At 42.6% G+C, this 15,925-nt stretch overlaps 1 protein-coding gene across 2 annotated transcripts in view; it reads right to left on the bottom strand.

Annotated features, from left to right (window-relative positions):
* Positions 1–15,925, bottom strand: part of TMA16 (translation machinery associated 16 homolog) — a 156,399-nt gene that overhangs the window by 18,606 nt on the left and 121,868 nt on the right. For both annotated transcript variants that reach the window (XM_075930157.1, XM_075930158.1), the window contains exons 5-6: positions 15,158–15,242; positions 10,508–10,656 (exon numbers count right to left, since the gene is read on the bottom strand). In XM_075930157.1, coding sequence (XP_075786272.1) covers positions 10,508–10,656; positions 15,158–15,242 — 234 coding nt within the window. The remainder of the gene's footprint in view (positions 1–10,507; positions 10,657–15,157; positions 15,243–15,925) is intronic.

The following is a 15,925-nucleotide window of genomic DNA, read 5'->3' as shown; positions in this document are numbered from 1 at the left end:
TACAGGGCAGAACTCAGCAGCAGAGGCACTACAACTGTTTGCAGACTTAAAGTTACAACTCTGCATCTGTTTACATTTGGTTCATATTTAGAAGATTTTCTTCACGTAAGTGCTAAATTAGTTTTGAAGGGTTTTTTCTTTTTTTTCTTTTTAATGAAAGTTCAGCTTCTCTACAAGTTGACTGCATTGACATGGGAAAGCTTCAGCTTGCCACAGTAAAGTAAATATGCCAAGCTTTTTTGACTTGTATATAAGCTGAAGTTAAGTTTTGCCTTTCCCTGTATGTTTCACCACTAAGTCAAGTGCTTTACCCACATGCTGTGCAGCAACTGCTGTAATAATTGGTCTGCAGATTTATCCTAATTGTCATCTCACGTGTAAAAAGTGAGTTTATATAGTGTGTCAGAAACCAATAACAACCACTGATAGGAAAAGCTGCAAAAGGGAAACAAAAAAAGATTAAACTAGGCCAAACAAAAACCCCTGCTGATATAACTCAAGGACTGTATTGAGGTCATGCTCGCTAAAGAAAAAAGTGAGAGCCCCAAAATCAATAGACCAAAATTGGTGCACCAGAAATTGGGCCAAATATTGCTAAACAAAATAATTATGGGCTTGGGTTTTCCACTCATCACTCCATAAGATTAGAGATGAGGAGGGTGTTTCACCATCCTTGCTGCCACCCACATCCATCTTCTGGGATCTCAGGAGCCACTGAGACACTGTTGGACCTTTGTTTTGCTAAGCCAGAGATGCCCTGACCAGTCAGGGCTACAGAGGGACCCAGATAACAACAATACCACTATTAGCTCTAGCTAACTTCCAAACACCATTTAGGATTTACTCTGTCCTTTTCCTGCCCCATTATTTCTTCTTTTTCCTATCCTCTTTCCTTCTGTCTAATATAAGTCAGGCTTAGCTAGCCAAGTCTGTATATTTTGAAAAGTTGCTGTCAGGCTGTGATCAGAGAGAATGATGAAAGCAATTTCCTAAAATTCTCAATGCTGGTACAAGTTTACTGGCCTCAGAATGACTAATAAAGTTCATGTGCCATGCTGTTCTTTCTCCAGCACTAAAGAAAAGCCAGGGGACACAACAACAAAAAAAGGAACCACATTTTCTGTCTTTTCTGGGGGGTTTTCATCCCCTCATGTGTGTGTGTCTTGTTTTGTCTTCTAGGAAATGAGATTAGTTTTTAGCAGCTCCAGTCCATCTCAACTAACTTTCTCTCTCCTCCCTGAACAAGAAAAGTGACCATCTAAAAATGTCAAAATAGGCAAAGATTTCTTCTAAAAACCTTCCAGCTAGAGGGAAAGGGAACAAGAAATGTTAAGATGAAAGCCTTACTTAATATGTTATAGTTAAAATACTTTTAAACACTTTTCCTTCTTTTTCTGTGCCTTTATAAAGATTTTTAAAAATTGTAATCGCATTCGCCATGATACTCAGCAGGCTAAGGTCCCTGTATACCAAACTCCGAATCTTGTTTAAACACTGTTTAATGTTAAACAGTTTCAGGGTCACATTAACAGCTTTCAGTCTTTGGGCCCATATTCTCTAACAGTTTCATGTCATAGAAGACAATTTATATTTATAATGATTGGAGGGAACTAGAGGAAGGACTCACCTTCTTTTCTGCAAAAAATTCACAGGCTAAAAAAGTTTCAGAGGTAGGTTCAGAGTTATATTTGTACAGTTCGAGTAAATTGTGCATTATGCCATGATAAAGCAGAGGGTCCCAAGTCAGAAGTTTCCACATAAAATTTGTCTTAAATTTAAGTACCATCATGTGACAGTGCAAGTGTTCTTTGGAAAGTAGGATATTATTTATTCTATTACATGTTCATTGAAAAGTGTAAAATGGCCATTGTTGCTTTATTCTTACGTATGTAATTTTGCCACCAGTCCTGATGAAGTCCTTTGGGAATTAAAATTCACCTACCAGCCTCAGGTATGGAGGGCTTTTTCACTCCTTTTAAAATTATCACAGAATCATCTGCAGTTCCTGCTTTCCATTAGCTTCCCTGACAAATCAGGATTTAGTTACCACAGCTCATAAGGTTCTCACTGGTTTGTTCAACTGCTTTTCCAAACACAACCATCAACATAGCAACACTCTTTGACATGCCTACATTTGGGTTGTTGGGTTTTGTTTGTTTGGCTTTAGAAGCCTAAACTACTGCAACAGCTACGGCTAACGTCCATATTTCAAAATACTGAACCTTTAGGATTTGCTGCCATCTGTAAAGAGGCAAAGTTCAATTAATAAAACCTATTCCAAGAGCCTGCACTACTGATTATGTTTAAAGACAAAGTAACAAACCAGAATGAAGTAAACTCAAGTGTCATAACACACAGAGGTGGTTAGTGGGGTTGGAACCCTAATATCAGCCAAAGAAAAAAACTGGCAGGGAAATAAATCTGACTCAACACAAACAAAATAAAATGCAATAATGCCTTAACATTTGTAATGAGAAAAAAAAAGGGCAATGAAAAGCACCAATAATTTCTTCTCTAGGGCAGTGATTTTTAATAGTCTAAGTACTCAATATGACATATATAGGGACTTTTTCAGCTCCATTTTATCAGTTTTATTCCTATGCTTTATGAAAACACAGAATTTGGAGAGAGATGAAATAAATAAGATTCTACACAAGTTGTTCTAAAATCTACAGAGGAGTTACTAGAATGTGAAAGACTTTCTAAAGGCTCTCTGAACCATATACAGTGGGGTATCATTTTCTTAAATTCTAATTGAATGGTTCAAAAACCTTTGGAAGTTTTATTTTTCTATTCAACTCTACATGACTGTTCCATAAGGGACGTGGAAAATTTCTGCCTAAGTGTAGTCAAAGCTATGTGTAAGCACTTAAGGGCAAGATTTAGCCCTGAATTTCTAGTTATGGAAACACATTAGCAGTTGTAATAAACAAAAATGTATCATGTTCAATTAATACCCTTCATTGAGCTATGTCTCAACAACAGTAGCAGAGTTTTCAAAATGTGTATGTAGTTATGATCTTAAAATAATAAGGTCAACCATGCAGTACAGCCCACTGAACAATCCCCTACATAAATAGTCCATGAGACAAATTTTCAAGAGTTCTTAGTTCACATTTAGGTACCTCTCCTAAGAACCACAGAAGTAGCTAAACACTGAACACTTTGAAAATCTGCGCCTTACTCCTATCCCCAGTTTGTGGCGGCACAGCACTTTTTATGCTGTGTAAGAAAGCACCACAACGAACAGGTCAAAATTAGGACTGTGTTACGTGCTGAGTTTCAGGTTTGATGTAGGAAATAAGGATAACAGTATGCTGAACTTAAACTGATGTGTGTCAGAGTACTATTATGCCAGTGGTGTAGAGTGTTGTAGTGGTACTAAATTAATGCTTGCAGATTGGTATTTTGTTACGTGTGATGACAATTTATTATTCCTTGCCTTGTGGAGATTACAATAGTATTAACTCAAACATTACATCTATCTGTTAGGGATTTTGTGAATTTTCTTGGGGTCCTTTAAAATTTTAATGTAAACAAATGTGTCATCACAGCGCACAGAGCTGGAGACAAACTGACATCCTAGAGATATCTAGAATTCTACTATTCTAGAAAGTGGAATATCTTATTCTGTGTGAGAAAAGAAATGTTCTGCTTCACTTCAGAGTCCTTTAGCTATAGGGAATAGAGAATTCACAAGGACCTTTCAATTTAATTATTGCTCCATAATCATTTGGTTATTCTGAAAAGAGGATCTATTAAAACGTTCAGTTGGATAAAATAGCATTTTAGTCAGATAGTTACCCAAATATATTGTAGGATACATCCAAATAAAGTTGAATTTAGAATTGTAAACACAAACTACAAATATTCCTTCTTGCTTTTGTCCAATATTTACAATCCTAACCAATTCAATTACAGCCCTGTTCAGTAAGTAAACACAAGATAACCCCATATTTATTTGTGTTAATAAAATCATTTTCTGAAAGACTGTGATAAAAGTCTGATTCATCTTGAACTGGCGAGATGAGATTTGGTCAAAGATGAGCTTAAAAAAATATAAAACATCTTGATAATTCCATACTCCCTGTTAAAATATTGTTGGTATTACCACCGCAACAACAGATTTTACTTTTGTAGAATTTAGAAAGCAAAAATTATCTAGATCAAGATTAACTTTATTCTAGTACTGCAATATAATCAAAAGGCTTATGGATACCCATACACCTGGAAAGTAAGTTTGTCAGGTTTAAAAGATGAACATCTATATATCATGTACTAGTAGTGAAAGCTCTGGGATCTATTTTTCAAAAAGCAAAGTTTTGTTCATTAATAACTATGCATCTTTAGTAAGCCCATCAACATAGAGCCTAAGCAGGATACAAACACTACAGTAGCACTGTATTTTCTAGCAAAAAGGATATACAGGCAGTTCCCGGGTTACGTACAAGATAGGGACTGTAGGTTTGTTCTTAAGTTGAATCTGTATGTAAGTCGGAACTGGCGTCCAGATTCAGCCGCTGCTGAAACTGACCGCCAGTTCTGACTTACATACAGATTCAACTTAAGAACCCCAAGTCAGCTGCTGCTGAAACTGATCAGCAGCTGATTCCAGGAAGCCCGGGGCAGAGCAACTGTGCCTCCGGCTTCCTGTAGTCAGCGCTGGTCAGTTTCAGCAACGGCTGACTTGGGGATGTCTGGGGCAGAGCAGCTGGGGTGCTGCTGGGTTGCTCCAGTAGCACCGCTCCTTGGCGCTACTGGACCTACCCAGCAGCACCCCATCTGCTCTGCCCCAGGCATCCTGATTCAGCCACTGCTGAAACTGACCAGCAGCGGCTGAATCAGGACGCCTGGGGCAGAGCAGCTGGGGTGCTGCCTGGTTGGTCCAGTAGTGCCCAGAGCGGCGCTGCGGGACCAACCGGCAGCGCCCCAGCTGCTCTGCCCCAGGGTCCACAAGAAAAGCCTGGTCCGCTGGGGGGGGGGCACACTAGCTGCGCCCCCCCCCCCCCCCTTCTCCCAGCAGACCAGGGACACAGGGAGCAAAGCAGCAGCGGGGGGTGCCTCGCCTCTGAGGCTTTGCTCTGGCGCGGGACCGCTTTGCTCCCGGTGCCCCTGGTTTGCTGGAGACGGTCCCCAGCAGACCAGGGGCACCGGGAGCAAACCCGCAGCCGCAGCGGGGTCCCGCGCTTCTGAGGCTTTGCCAGAGCAAAAATATACAACAATACACAAATATACTCCTGAATGTATCATCATCTTTTGGATCCAGAATGCCTTTTCAATATACATATTAATGTGCAAAGCTTGAACACCTGAAAAATAAGTATTTACAGGAAATACAAAATGCTGAAACTGACAATATGCTAGAAAAGCCAAACCTGTAAAGCCTGTTTAGTTGTGCAATTAAGCACAGAGGCAAAGGCAGGAACCAATCACACACTACTAAAAAAAGACCCATTATTTCCTTAACAACCTGATTTTAAAATTGAAGCCTCCTTTATTGTTACTTTTCCTAGAAGTATCTGTGCAACTCTCAGCTGCCAGTGTAGCTATTGAAGAACTTCTACCGGTTAATGATCAACTCCTGAAGAAATGAAGATTCTTGAACTGCTATCCACAAAAGCATAACGCTTTATTATAAAAATGGCAACCCATAGGTGACTTTAAGAACTCCAAACACTTTTTATATTCTAAGGCTACTTCAAGGCAAAGCATACAACACAAAGGGAAATTCTGATCCCAGTAACAGAGAGACACTCAAACATGAAATCAGCTTGAAGATAAAAAGAAGCCTCTGGTGATGAAATTGTGTTTTAATGACTATCTTCAGCTGACATTGTTTTTTTCATCCCATTTCCAATTACAGTATTTAGTAGCAACAATTTTCTCTTAATGAAGACTGAGTTCTAGACAGACAGAACCTCCAGCAGCTGTTCTAACAATTGATGAATGATTTGAGTTTGCCCCTTTATATGTCAAAGGCACCATCAAATTAAAAATGGCAGACTTTTGCGTTTTTAAACTTACACCAATCATGAGCAAAACTATGAATTAACTATAAATTAACTCAGTTCATCTTTTTTCTCCAGTTTGTTTACCTTATGCATTTCAGAGAGAGTTGTTTTCTAGCCTATTTCTCTGATTTTCCTGTGTGCATAGAACTTTCACAGAACAAACAGAAGAGAAAAACATTAAAAAAAAGAAAGAGTAATTTTTAAAACCACAAAAATTGGAAGGGAGACTTTGTATAGGGGAACAATTTGAAAAAAAGAACATATTTAAAAAATCATATACAGTAGACTTCCAATAATTTGGCACCTTTGGGACCCAGAGGGTGCTGGATTATTGGATATGCCGGAGTATCAGGAGGTACTCCAGCAGGAGGCTGTGACGGGTCGGGGGGGAGGGGAGGCGTGGAGAGGAGAGAGGCAGAGGGTCCGGCAGGGAATGGTGAAGCGTGGGGTGAACCCTCCGCCATTTTGCAAGGGGGGGGGGGGAGCCCTGCACAGCTGCCGGCGACAGACCAGCTGGGGCTGCAAGCGGCAGCAGCGACTTGGGGAAGCGGCAGGGCAGAACAGCTGGGGTGCTGCCCTGTTGGTCCCACAGTGCCTCCCCTCACCCACCTGCTCGGCACCAGGCAGCACACCAGGAAGCTCTGCTCTGCAGCTTCCCCAAGTCTGCTGCTGCCGCTGCTGAAACTGACCAGCTGCGGACTTGGGGAAGCAGCGCGGAGCAGAGAGGCTGGGGAGCTGCCAAGCACCAAGCAGGGAGGTGAGGGGTGGCGCTGCAGGGCCAACCCGGCAACACCCCAGCTGCTCTGCTGCGCGCCACTTCCCCAAGTCTGCAGCTGGTCAGTTTCAGCAGTGGCAGCAGCGGACTTGGGGAAGCAGCCCAGAACAGCTCCAATTGTCCGGCTGGTCAAAGCACTTCCAGATTCCAGTTGGTGATGGACTATCGGGAGTGCCGGACCACTGGATGCAAGACAATTGGAGTTTTACTGTATATTGCTTTCCTATTTCTGCCATGGAAGAAATTCAAAAGAGGAAGCGAGGAGAGAGAACACTGGATTCCTATTGTGTAAGTCAAGTCACATAGCTCAACACCACGAATCAATGAATTCTTTGCTATCTTATGCAGAACAGAACATGAGAATCTCTGAAGGATTAAGTACCACTAACAAATACTTTAAAAATCTGTCTTGTCCCCCTCTCCCTTCCCCCCTGCAACTCCTCAGAATTTAGGAAATACTTGTCTCAAAGAAGCTAATTGGCCAAGATTTACATTCCAAACAGGAACCAAATGTTGATTTTAATGACTTCTATATCACAATAAACAGCATTGACTTTGAACAATACTCTTTTAGACATTAAAGTTAAACTGATTATTTGGTTCCAAAAAGGCTGTCTGTTTTTAAAAAGTAAGGTGTCAGGTCATTATATTGTTATTGCTTCCCCCCCCCCCCTTCCTCCCCAACACAAACTGAATCTTAGCTTCCACCATTCCTTTTTCCAGTTTCAATTAGCCTTGTTCTACTTGATTTCTCCTCTTGCCTTCAGCCTAGTTCCAGTACATGATTTTTAGTCATTCAAGCTCTCTCTCAAGCACAGCTAGCATTTGCATACCACTTTTAAAGAGACTCACACACACACACACACACGGATGCTATCAGTTCAGTTAGGCTCAAAAATGTCCATTTTTTTAAAGCTAATCCCATGCAGCATCCTTGACCAAGATCTGTCATTAGTCATGCTTATGTTTTCAAAACACAGCTCTGTTTAAGGCATTGTGAGATATCGTGATGACAAGGGAGCAACTCCTATTTTTCCCTTGGGGCAAAATAAAGACTAACAATCTTGTCTGGATAGCAGCCAATGAAAACTTATGATTTGATATTCCAACATTAAGAATGTTGTTTTGAGTTATTCAACTATTACTTTTGTTATAACTTATAGCATTTTTGTACTCTAGTTGGAGTCTTTGGTTGTGAAAGGTTAGAAGCATACATTCTCAATCCCACTCCAAACATCTATGGGGTCAAAGATTCATCACCAGTTACACCTCTGAAGGGGACTTTTTGTGTACATCAGCCTGATCAGGGCAAGAATGTCTGTTGGGGCTGCACAAAGTTTTAGGCAGGGTAGAGCAAGAAATCTGTCACAATGAAGCACCATTCCTGAATGAGCTCCTCCTTTTTAATGAAGAAACCCATGAAAATCCAAGAAATTAAATTAAGTTTGGAGCTACATTAATTTGGGGATGTTAAAAAGTAGTTAATTGGATAAATGTTTAACTGCTGAAAATTTATTTATATTACAGGCAGTCCCCGGGTTACGTACAAGATAGGGACTGTAGGTTTGTTCTTAAGTTGAATTTGTATGTAAGTCGGAACTGGTACATATTGTAGGGGAAACTCTAGCCAAACATTTTTTTTAGTTTTGGATAGCATAGGGAAAGGTTAACTCCCCTCTAATGTTTGTTTTGCTGTCTGTTCCCCTGTTCAGAAGATTTCACATCTATTTCTGTCCCTGTGACAAACTCAGGACTAAAGGAGTAACTCATCAAATACCAAACAGCTCTGCACCATGCTTTGAGCTAATAGCTTTATTTCCACACACCACCCAGGGTTCTAGGAGGAGGGTCCTTTTTTTGTTAACACAATGAGGCCAGCACTTTGTTTGTTTTGGTGGAGTCTTTGTTTGCCCAGGGAGCCCAGCATGTATAGGGGGAGGAGGGGCGGAGAGGCTGCTTTTGTCTGCTGTTCGGCAGCCTGTTGCTCAGGGGAGGGGGCAGCCTGTTGCTGGCAGGGGGGGAGGGGGAGGCGTGCAGGATGAGAGGCCGCGGGGGGGGGGGGGGGGCAGCGGGCGTGGGGAGGCACTTTTCCTCTGCCCGGCAGCTCTGCGGGATCCCTGTCCCTGTGGCCAGCTGCTGCAGGCAGAGGCCAGTTGGAGCCGGCCGAAGAGGAGGAGGAGGTGGATTCTAGGACCCAGGTGAGCGAGCCCCGGGGACGCTGCTGCGCTCCGGGAGCCCGGCATGTATAGAGGGGAGGAGGGGCAGAGAGGCTGCTTTTGTCTCTTCGGCAGCCTGTTGCTCAGGGGAGGGGGCAGCCTGTTGCTGGCGGGGGGGGGGGGGGGGGGGGGCCAGCGGGCGTGGGGAGGCACTCTTCCTCTGCCCGGCAGCTCTGCGGGACCCCAGTCGGAGCCGGCCCGAGGAGGAGGAGGATCCTAGGACCCAGGTGAGCGAGCCCGGGAATGCTGCTGCGCATGTGCGGGAGTTGCCTCACCCCGTTCGTATCTAGGGATCCGACGTAAGTCGGATCCATGTAAGTCGGGGACTGCCTGTATATCAAATTTAAATACAGAGGCAGCAGCATGGGGTGGCAGTTGGTTCCTGGAACGCACCAGCTGCTGCCGCACACTGCTTCCTCTGTTTCAGAAGCAGCAATGCAGGGTGACAGCTGGCTCCCCAGGAGTGGGGCAGGAGCCTGCGTGGTACCATGAACATTAACCAATAAGTTCAGAGTTATTGGTTAACCATTTACACTTTCACATCCCTAACACTAATGCTCTTTGACTCCACTACAGGAGCTGTGTTCCATCACAAATAAGGAGATCCTGGTGGAGGCAGGGCCAACTGATACAGGACTATTTCTACTTTTCAATTAAGGGCTCTCTTCTCTAAACATCCTTGAGATGCCTGGAATGGGAGATCCTGTGCCCTAAAAGTTTAGTAGGCTCCAAAGTCCTCCCTCTTAAATGGATGATATACAGTAAGTTATATAATGTTCCACAAGGTTCACATGTCCAATTGGCCCATTCTTAGGAACAATACAAGCAAGGGAGTCTTCAGTGATACTAATCTATTAATACGACTATGCAAGAATGTTTTTCCATGGTATGAAAATTTCATTTCATGAGTTTAGGATGAGTAATGAAACCATGAGTGAGTTATGTTGGTCATTTCAACTGAGAGCTAATATCTTTATATCAACAAATACCCTCATATGTATGTTGCCAAACACAGAATTATGCACCTTTTTAAACAGGCGGCAACAAGTCTGCTCAGGCTAAAAAAAGCCTCTATTTTAAAAAGGAAGGGCAGACAAGCAGGTACTGAATAGAATTCATACTCTTTTGAGGTAGCGCCATTAATAGGTTTTAAAAGCAGAAGCCAGATTTCACAGGAACATCACCTTTCTATCAATTTTAGTAATCAAAATCTACATACACATGTGACAAAGCAATATAAAACAAAGCACAGTCATTGCTCAAAGGCAATTGCTGTACTTTAAGGAAGTAAAAAAAAATTTCTAACCAGAATCTTTCTGCTTGTTTTTGAAACTGCCTTAAAAAGCCCTGGAAATCCAGGGAAATAAAGGAAGATTTATTTCTCGAAGAAGAGGAACCAAAGTATAATCTAAAGCTTTCACTTAGGATTCAGGCCTTGCAAACAGACGGGGTAAGTTGCAGCTATTGCAGTTTGCACAACAAAGAAATAACAAGGACAGCCATACCTATTCCATATCCTTCATAGAGTTGTCTTTCATGTTCTGTGGTCTGTTTGATGATCATCTCCCGGGAACCGTGTTGCCTTCCCTGTCTGCCTTTAATGCTGTTATGTAATTCAATCTGCTCCAGCTCATCACTGAATCGATGTAAATATCTGAAAGACAACAAGTTTAAGCTATAACATGTCTCGCCGCATCTTATTACAACTATTCTGGTTTGGTCATTTGCCAATATTTACTAGTTTTTTCTTTGCCATCTGCACTACATCTAAATATATGCCACTGATTCTCTTGAATTCAGTTTGAAAAATGCATTATTCTTCCAAAAGAGGAACGCTGTTTAGGATGTGACCTCTGGACTCTTACCCCATCAATTTAAGAGTACACAATGTCACCTACTGACTCTCTGAGGGAAGGAAGACTAGCACTGTATTGGGAGAACTTCCAAATGATTACTGGATAAGGATGATAGAGAGCAGAGTTTTCTTTTACATGTTCGTTCCACCTATAGCAAAGATTCATAGATTTCCAGGCCAAAGGGACCTCTGTGATTTACCCTGACCTCCTGCGTGAAACAGGGCATAGAATTTGCCCAAAAGAATTCCTCAACTACATCTTTTGAAAGAACATTCAATCAATTCAGTTGCACATCCTCTAGTGCAGGCATGTCCAAAGTCCGGCCCGCGGGCCAAATGCGGCCCGCGGTCGGATTTAATATGGCCCCCCGCTTCTCCCGGCTCCCCGGTGCTTTTTTCAACTGGCACGCGCAGCGCGCCGCTTCGAGCCGCCGCCGCCGCGGTCCCAGACCCTGCCCCTGCACTCCGCTTTGGGGCTGAGAGTGCGGGGACAGCCCCCGCTTCCTCCCCCTCTCCTGGCTCCCCGGCACTCCTCTGAACTGGCGCCGCTTCCGGCCGCGCCGCCGCCGTCCATGGCGGCCGCTGCGGTCCTAAAGTCCGCCCTGTAGGGCATGTCCACAGCCCCGCTCTCCCGCTTGGCTGCGGGTTCGCCCTGCCCATGGGCCGCCGTGAGGCCAGCATGCCCCGCGCTCTCCGCCCGCCTCTGACTCTGCAGGCCCTCTACCTTGGGGCTGAGAGTGCAGGGACGGACTCCACAGCTGCTGAGATCAGGGACGGACTCCGCAGCTGCTCAATCTCAGTATCTGTGATTGGCCCTGCACACTGTCAGCTTTCTGGCGGGCTCAGGCACGTGGAGCTGCGAACACGCCGGAGGTCATCATTAGACACTTCGCCACAAACAGCCACAAAGGCAAGAGAATTCTTGTTGGGCAGTGTATTAGTGCAGTGTATTACTTGGGCAATGTATTAAACCTCTGGCACTGCGCTCACATGATCCCTTCCCCTTCTGGTCAATTTAAAAAAATGGCGACTGTAAATAAGAGAAGGAAAGTTGACAGTGAGGGCCGCCGCTTCCAGGACAGGTGGAAAGTGGAATATTTCTTCACTGAAATACAGAATCACTGTGTTTGTCTGATATGCCAAGAGACTGTGGCTGTTTATAAGGAATTTAATGTCAAGAGACACTACCAGTCGAGACATAGCACATACGACAAGCTTACAGGGCACGACCGCAGTGAAAAGTTGAAGCAACTTGAAGCTGTTTTAATGTCACAACAGAAATTTTTCATAAGAGCCCGTGAGTCAAATGAAAATGCCACAAGGGCGAGCTATGAGGTGGCAACGTTAATTGCTAAAAATTGCAAATCTTTTGCTGAGGGTGACTTTATCAAAGAATGCGTTATGAAAATGGTTGAGAATATCTGTCCCGAGAAGAAGCAAGAGTTTGCCAACATTTGCCTGGCTCGTAACACTGTAGCACGGAGAAGTGAAGAGATTTCATCAGATATTAAGAGACAGTTGACATCCAAAGGAGTGGATTTTGACTTCTTTTCAATAGCCTGTGATGAAAGCACGGACCTATCTGACACAGCTCAGTTGCTGATTTTTATGAGAGGGGTGGACGATGAAATGAATGTGACTGAAGAGCTACTTGACCTCCAGAGCCTTACAGACCAAACAAGAGGAAAAGATTTATTTGTTTCTGTTAGTTCCGCCGTAGATGACATGAAACTGCCTTGGAACAAAGTTACTGGGATTATTACTGATGGGGCACCTGCCATGGTTGGCGAACGAAGTGGATTATCAACCCTAATCTGTAACAAGGTGATCGAAGGAGGCAAAGCTATTAAACTCCATTGTATCATTCATCAACAAGTTCTCTGTGCTAAACATCTCAAATATGATCATGTTATGAAACCGGTGCTAAAGACTATTAATTTTATTCGCTCTAAAGCCCTGTGCCACCGCCAGTTTAAACAGTTTCTACTGGACATCCAGGCTGAATACGAAGATGTTTTATATCACAACGATGTAAGATGGCTCAGTCGGGGGTCTGCACTGCAGCGTTTCTACTCTCTCAGAAAGGAAATCGGAGAATTCTTGGAAACAAAGGGACAACCAATGCGAGAAATATCTGATCCTATTTGGCTGGCTGATTTGGGGTTTCTAGTTGACATAACAAAGCATCTGAATGTACTGAACACGAGTCTTCAGGGGAAAGATGCAGCGGTGAACCAGCTTTATTCACACCTCAAAGCCTTTGGGACAAAGCTGCAACTTTTCATAAGGCAGTAGTCACAAACACAGCCCAATACCATACATTTTTCAGCGTTGCAAGAAATAATGAACAGTTTTCCACAGGACAATATCAGTGCGCAAACGAGCAGGTATGCAGCAGACATCGCATCTCTGGCTGGGGAGTTTAAACGGCGCTTTCAGGATTTTGCAGCTATTGAAAAGGAGATCAGCCTTTTCTCCTCTCCATTCTCTGTTGACCCCGATGATGCTCCAGATCAGCTGCAGCTTGAGCTCATTGAGCTGCATTGTGACAGCGAGTTACGCAGTCGTCACCAACAGCTCTCTCTTGTGAACTTTTACCGACAACTGGATAAGAGCCGGTTTCAAGAGATTCGAACATTGGCTAAGAAAATGCTGAGCTTGTTTGGCTCAACATATATGTGTGAGAAGATATTCTCTGCTATGAACTTTAACAAGAACCACGTGAGGACAAGACTAAGTGACTCTCACCTGCGTGACATTTTGCGCATCAAAACCACTGCCTTTGAACCAGACCTAGCCTATGTGCTGCAGTCCAGATCTCAGTTTCACCCTTCACATTAGTGTAGGCAAGTTTTTTTTTCAATTGAGATGAATACATTGTAAAATCTCAGTTAGTGTCAGTTGGTCTAAATCAGTTATAAATATATTTGGACACAACATGTATAGTTGGTGTTATGTTCCTGTTCATATTTTTTTAACTTAAAAGTTGATAATATGTAATGTACTTTACAATGTTCCTGACATATATTTCAGCTTCCTGGATTTTTTTTTCATCTGGCCTTCAGATATGAAAGGCAGAGTGATTTAACACTTGTTTAGATTTGTCATCCATGTGACAAAATGAAAAGTATGCCGTTTGCAATAAACTTTGCATAACATAGTTAATTTGCATTTAATTTTAATGGTTCAAAGAATGTCAGGCAAAATGGTCGGCCCTCACGCATGTTCACTTGATCAAATCTGGCCCTCTTTGAAAAAAGTTTGGACACCCCTGCTCTAGTGTGATATATGCCATCCAGTGCCAGCAATGCCCCTCTGCCATGTATATTGGCTCTAGTGTGTTCAGATGGCATTTCTAAAACAGACTGAGACACAAGTAGGAAGTGGGGCTCAGTGAACAGAACACAGAACTGCACTTTCAGCAAGAAATGATGCCAACGTTTTATACACAGGGAACAAACATTTAGAGTGCCAATCATGTACTTACTGAAAAATATATAAGTATCCATTTTATTTTGCATTTGCCTTCACTACATATTTAGGGATAGAATACTTGACGGGTAGGGCTCTCTGATTACATTATGACCTCATCCCATAGTTCCAGAATGGTTATGATCTATTTATGTTAATGCAGAATATCTTCAATATTAATACATGAATACTGGGATTTATAATAATTTAGTATATGTAATATGTAGTATAATATATTAAATGTATTTTATATATAATATTTAATATAATAATAATTACTATGATTATATTAATTGGTATACTAATTTGGTATATTTAATATACAGGAGACACCTGCTCTTACGACCTAATTGGTTCCTGGAGAACCATCATAAGTCGAATCCTTATCACCCAGAGGGGCAATGTTATGAATGGGGATTCCTTTCCTGGCTGACTTTACCTCCTGGGAGTTGTAGTGTCCTGGAGCCAGCGATGCGAACGGCCGGGGGCTGTGCTGGGCAATAGGCGGCCCTGCAGCACAGCGTAAACAGCGCCCTGAGCCGGCCAGGGGATTTTCCAGGCAGGGGGCGGCCCCACTGCGTGAAAGAGCCGGCTGGGGGCTGTGCCAGGCGGTAGGCAGCCCCCTGGCTCTTGGAACAGAGCTGCCCTAAAAGCAGGGGGGTCACAGGTTGGGCACTTGTAAGTCAGGGGTCGCCTGCATATTTAATATATTTAATTTAGTATATTTAATATATATTTAATATTTAGTATATTTGAGATTGATCTTAATTCAATCTTATTTCCAACCCGAAAAAAGATCCTTTTTTACTAAGAAATACCACATTCTTACTTTTCAATTAGTTCACAGGCTTCTTTCTTTGTGTAGTCTGCTTTGCTGGGATCAAGGTGACTTTGAAACCATTGCAATTTTTCTCCTATAGGAACAAAGTGGATGTTGTTTATTATAGTAGCAGTAGCATAGATCAAAATCTGTCAATATTCCCGCAATAAATCCCATTTTTCAGGGGGTTTAAATTCAGTCTTAAAAATTTGCTTCACTATGGTACATGTATAAGGTCTCAGGCTAGGTATGAAATAAATATAAAGAATAGATTTCATCCAGTTGTCATTTTGAATTTGGGAAAGAAGAAAGAACCTATTTATAGGTGGTTTTCTATCCTCCTTTACTAATAGTTTTAAACAACTGGAAATCAGAAGAAAAAAAAGTTAACAAAAATTAACTACAAGTTGAACCTCTCTAGTTTGGCATCCCTAGGACCTGACCAGTGCCAAGCAAAGGAATATGCCAAACAACAGGAGGTCAATATTGTCCACTGCTTACTGATTTCTTCGGAGTAAATTATAGCTAAATAACAGCACAGAACAGTGAGAGCCAGGACTAGTGGCTATAAACAAACTTTATGGGATCATGGAAAACTTGGCCACACCTATAATAAGTGGACATCCATCTAACTAAAATCATGCCGGACCATGGATGTTGCCATACCAGAGTGTGCCAGATAGGAGTTTCAACCTCAACAAACCAATTCTTGGGCAATCAGTACACACAGTATTTTTTAATATAGTAAATTGTATAAGAATTGGATGAAAAGCTTAA

Source organism: Pelodiscus sinensis, chromosome 5 (assembly GCF_049634645.1).
Source record: "Pelodiscus sinensis isolate JC-2024 chromosome 5, ASM4963464v1, whole genome shotgun sequence".
Taxonomy (NCBI): Eukaryota; Metazoa; Chordata; order Testudines; family Trionychidae; genus Pelodiscus; species Pelodiscus sinensis.
The sequence above is the reverse complement of the archived record's forward strand: the minus strand, read 5'-3'. Positions and strand labels throughout refer to the sequence as shown.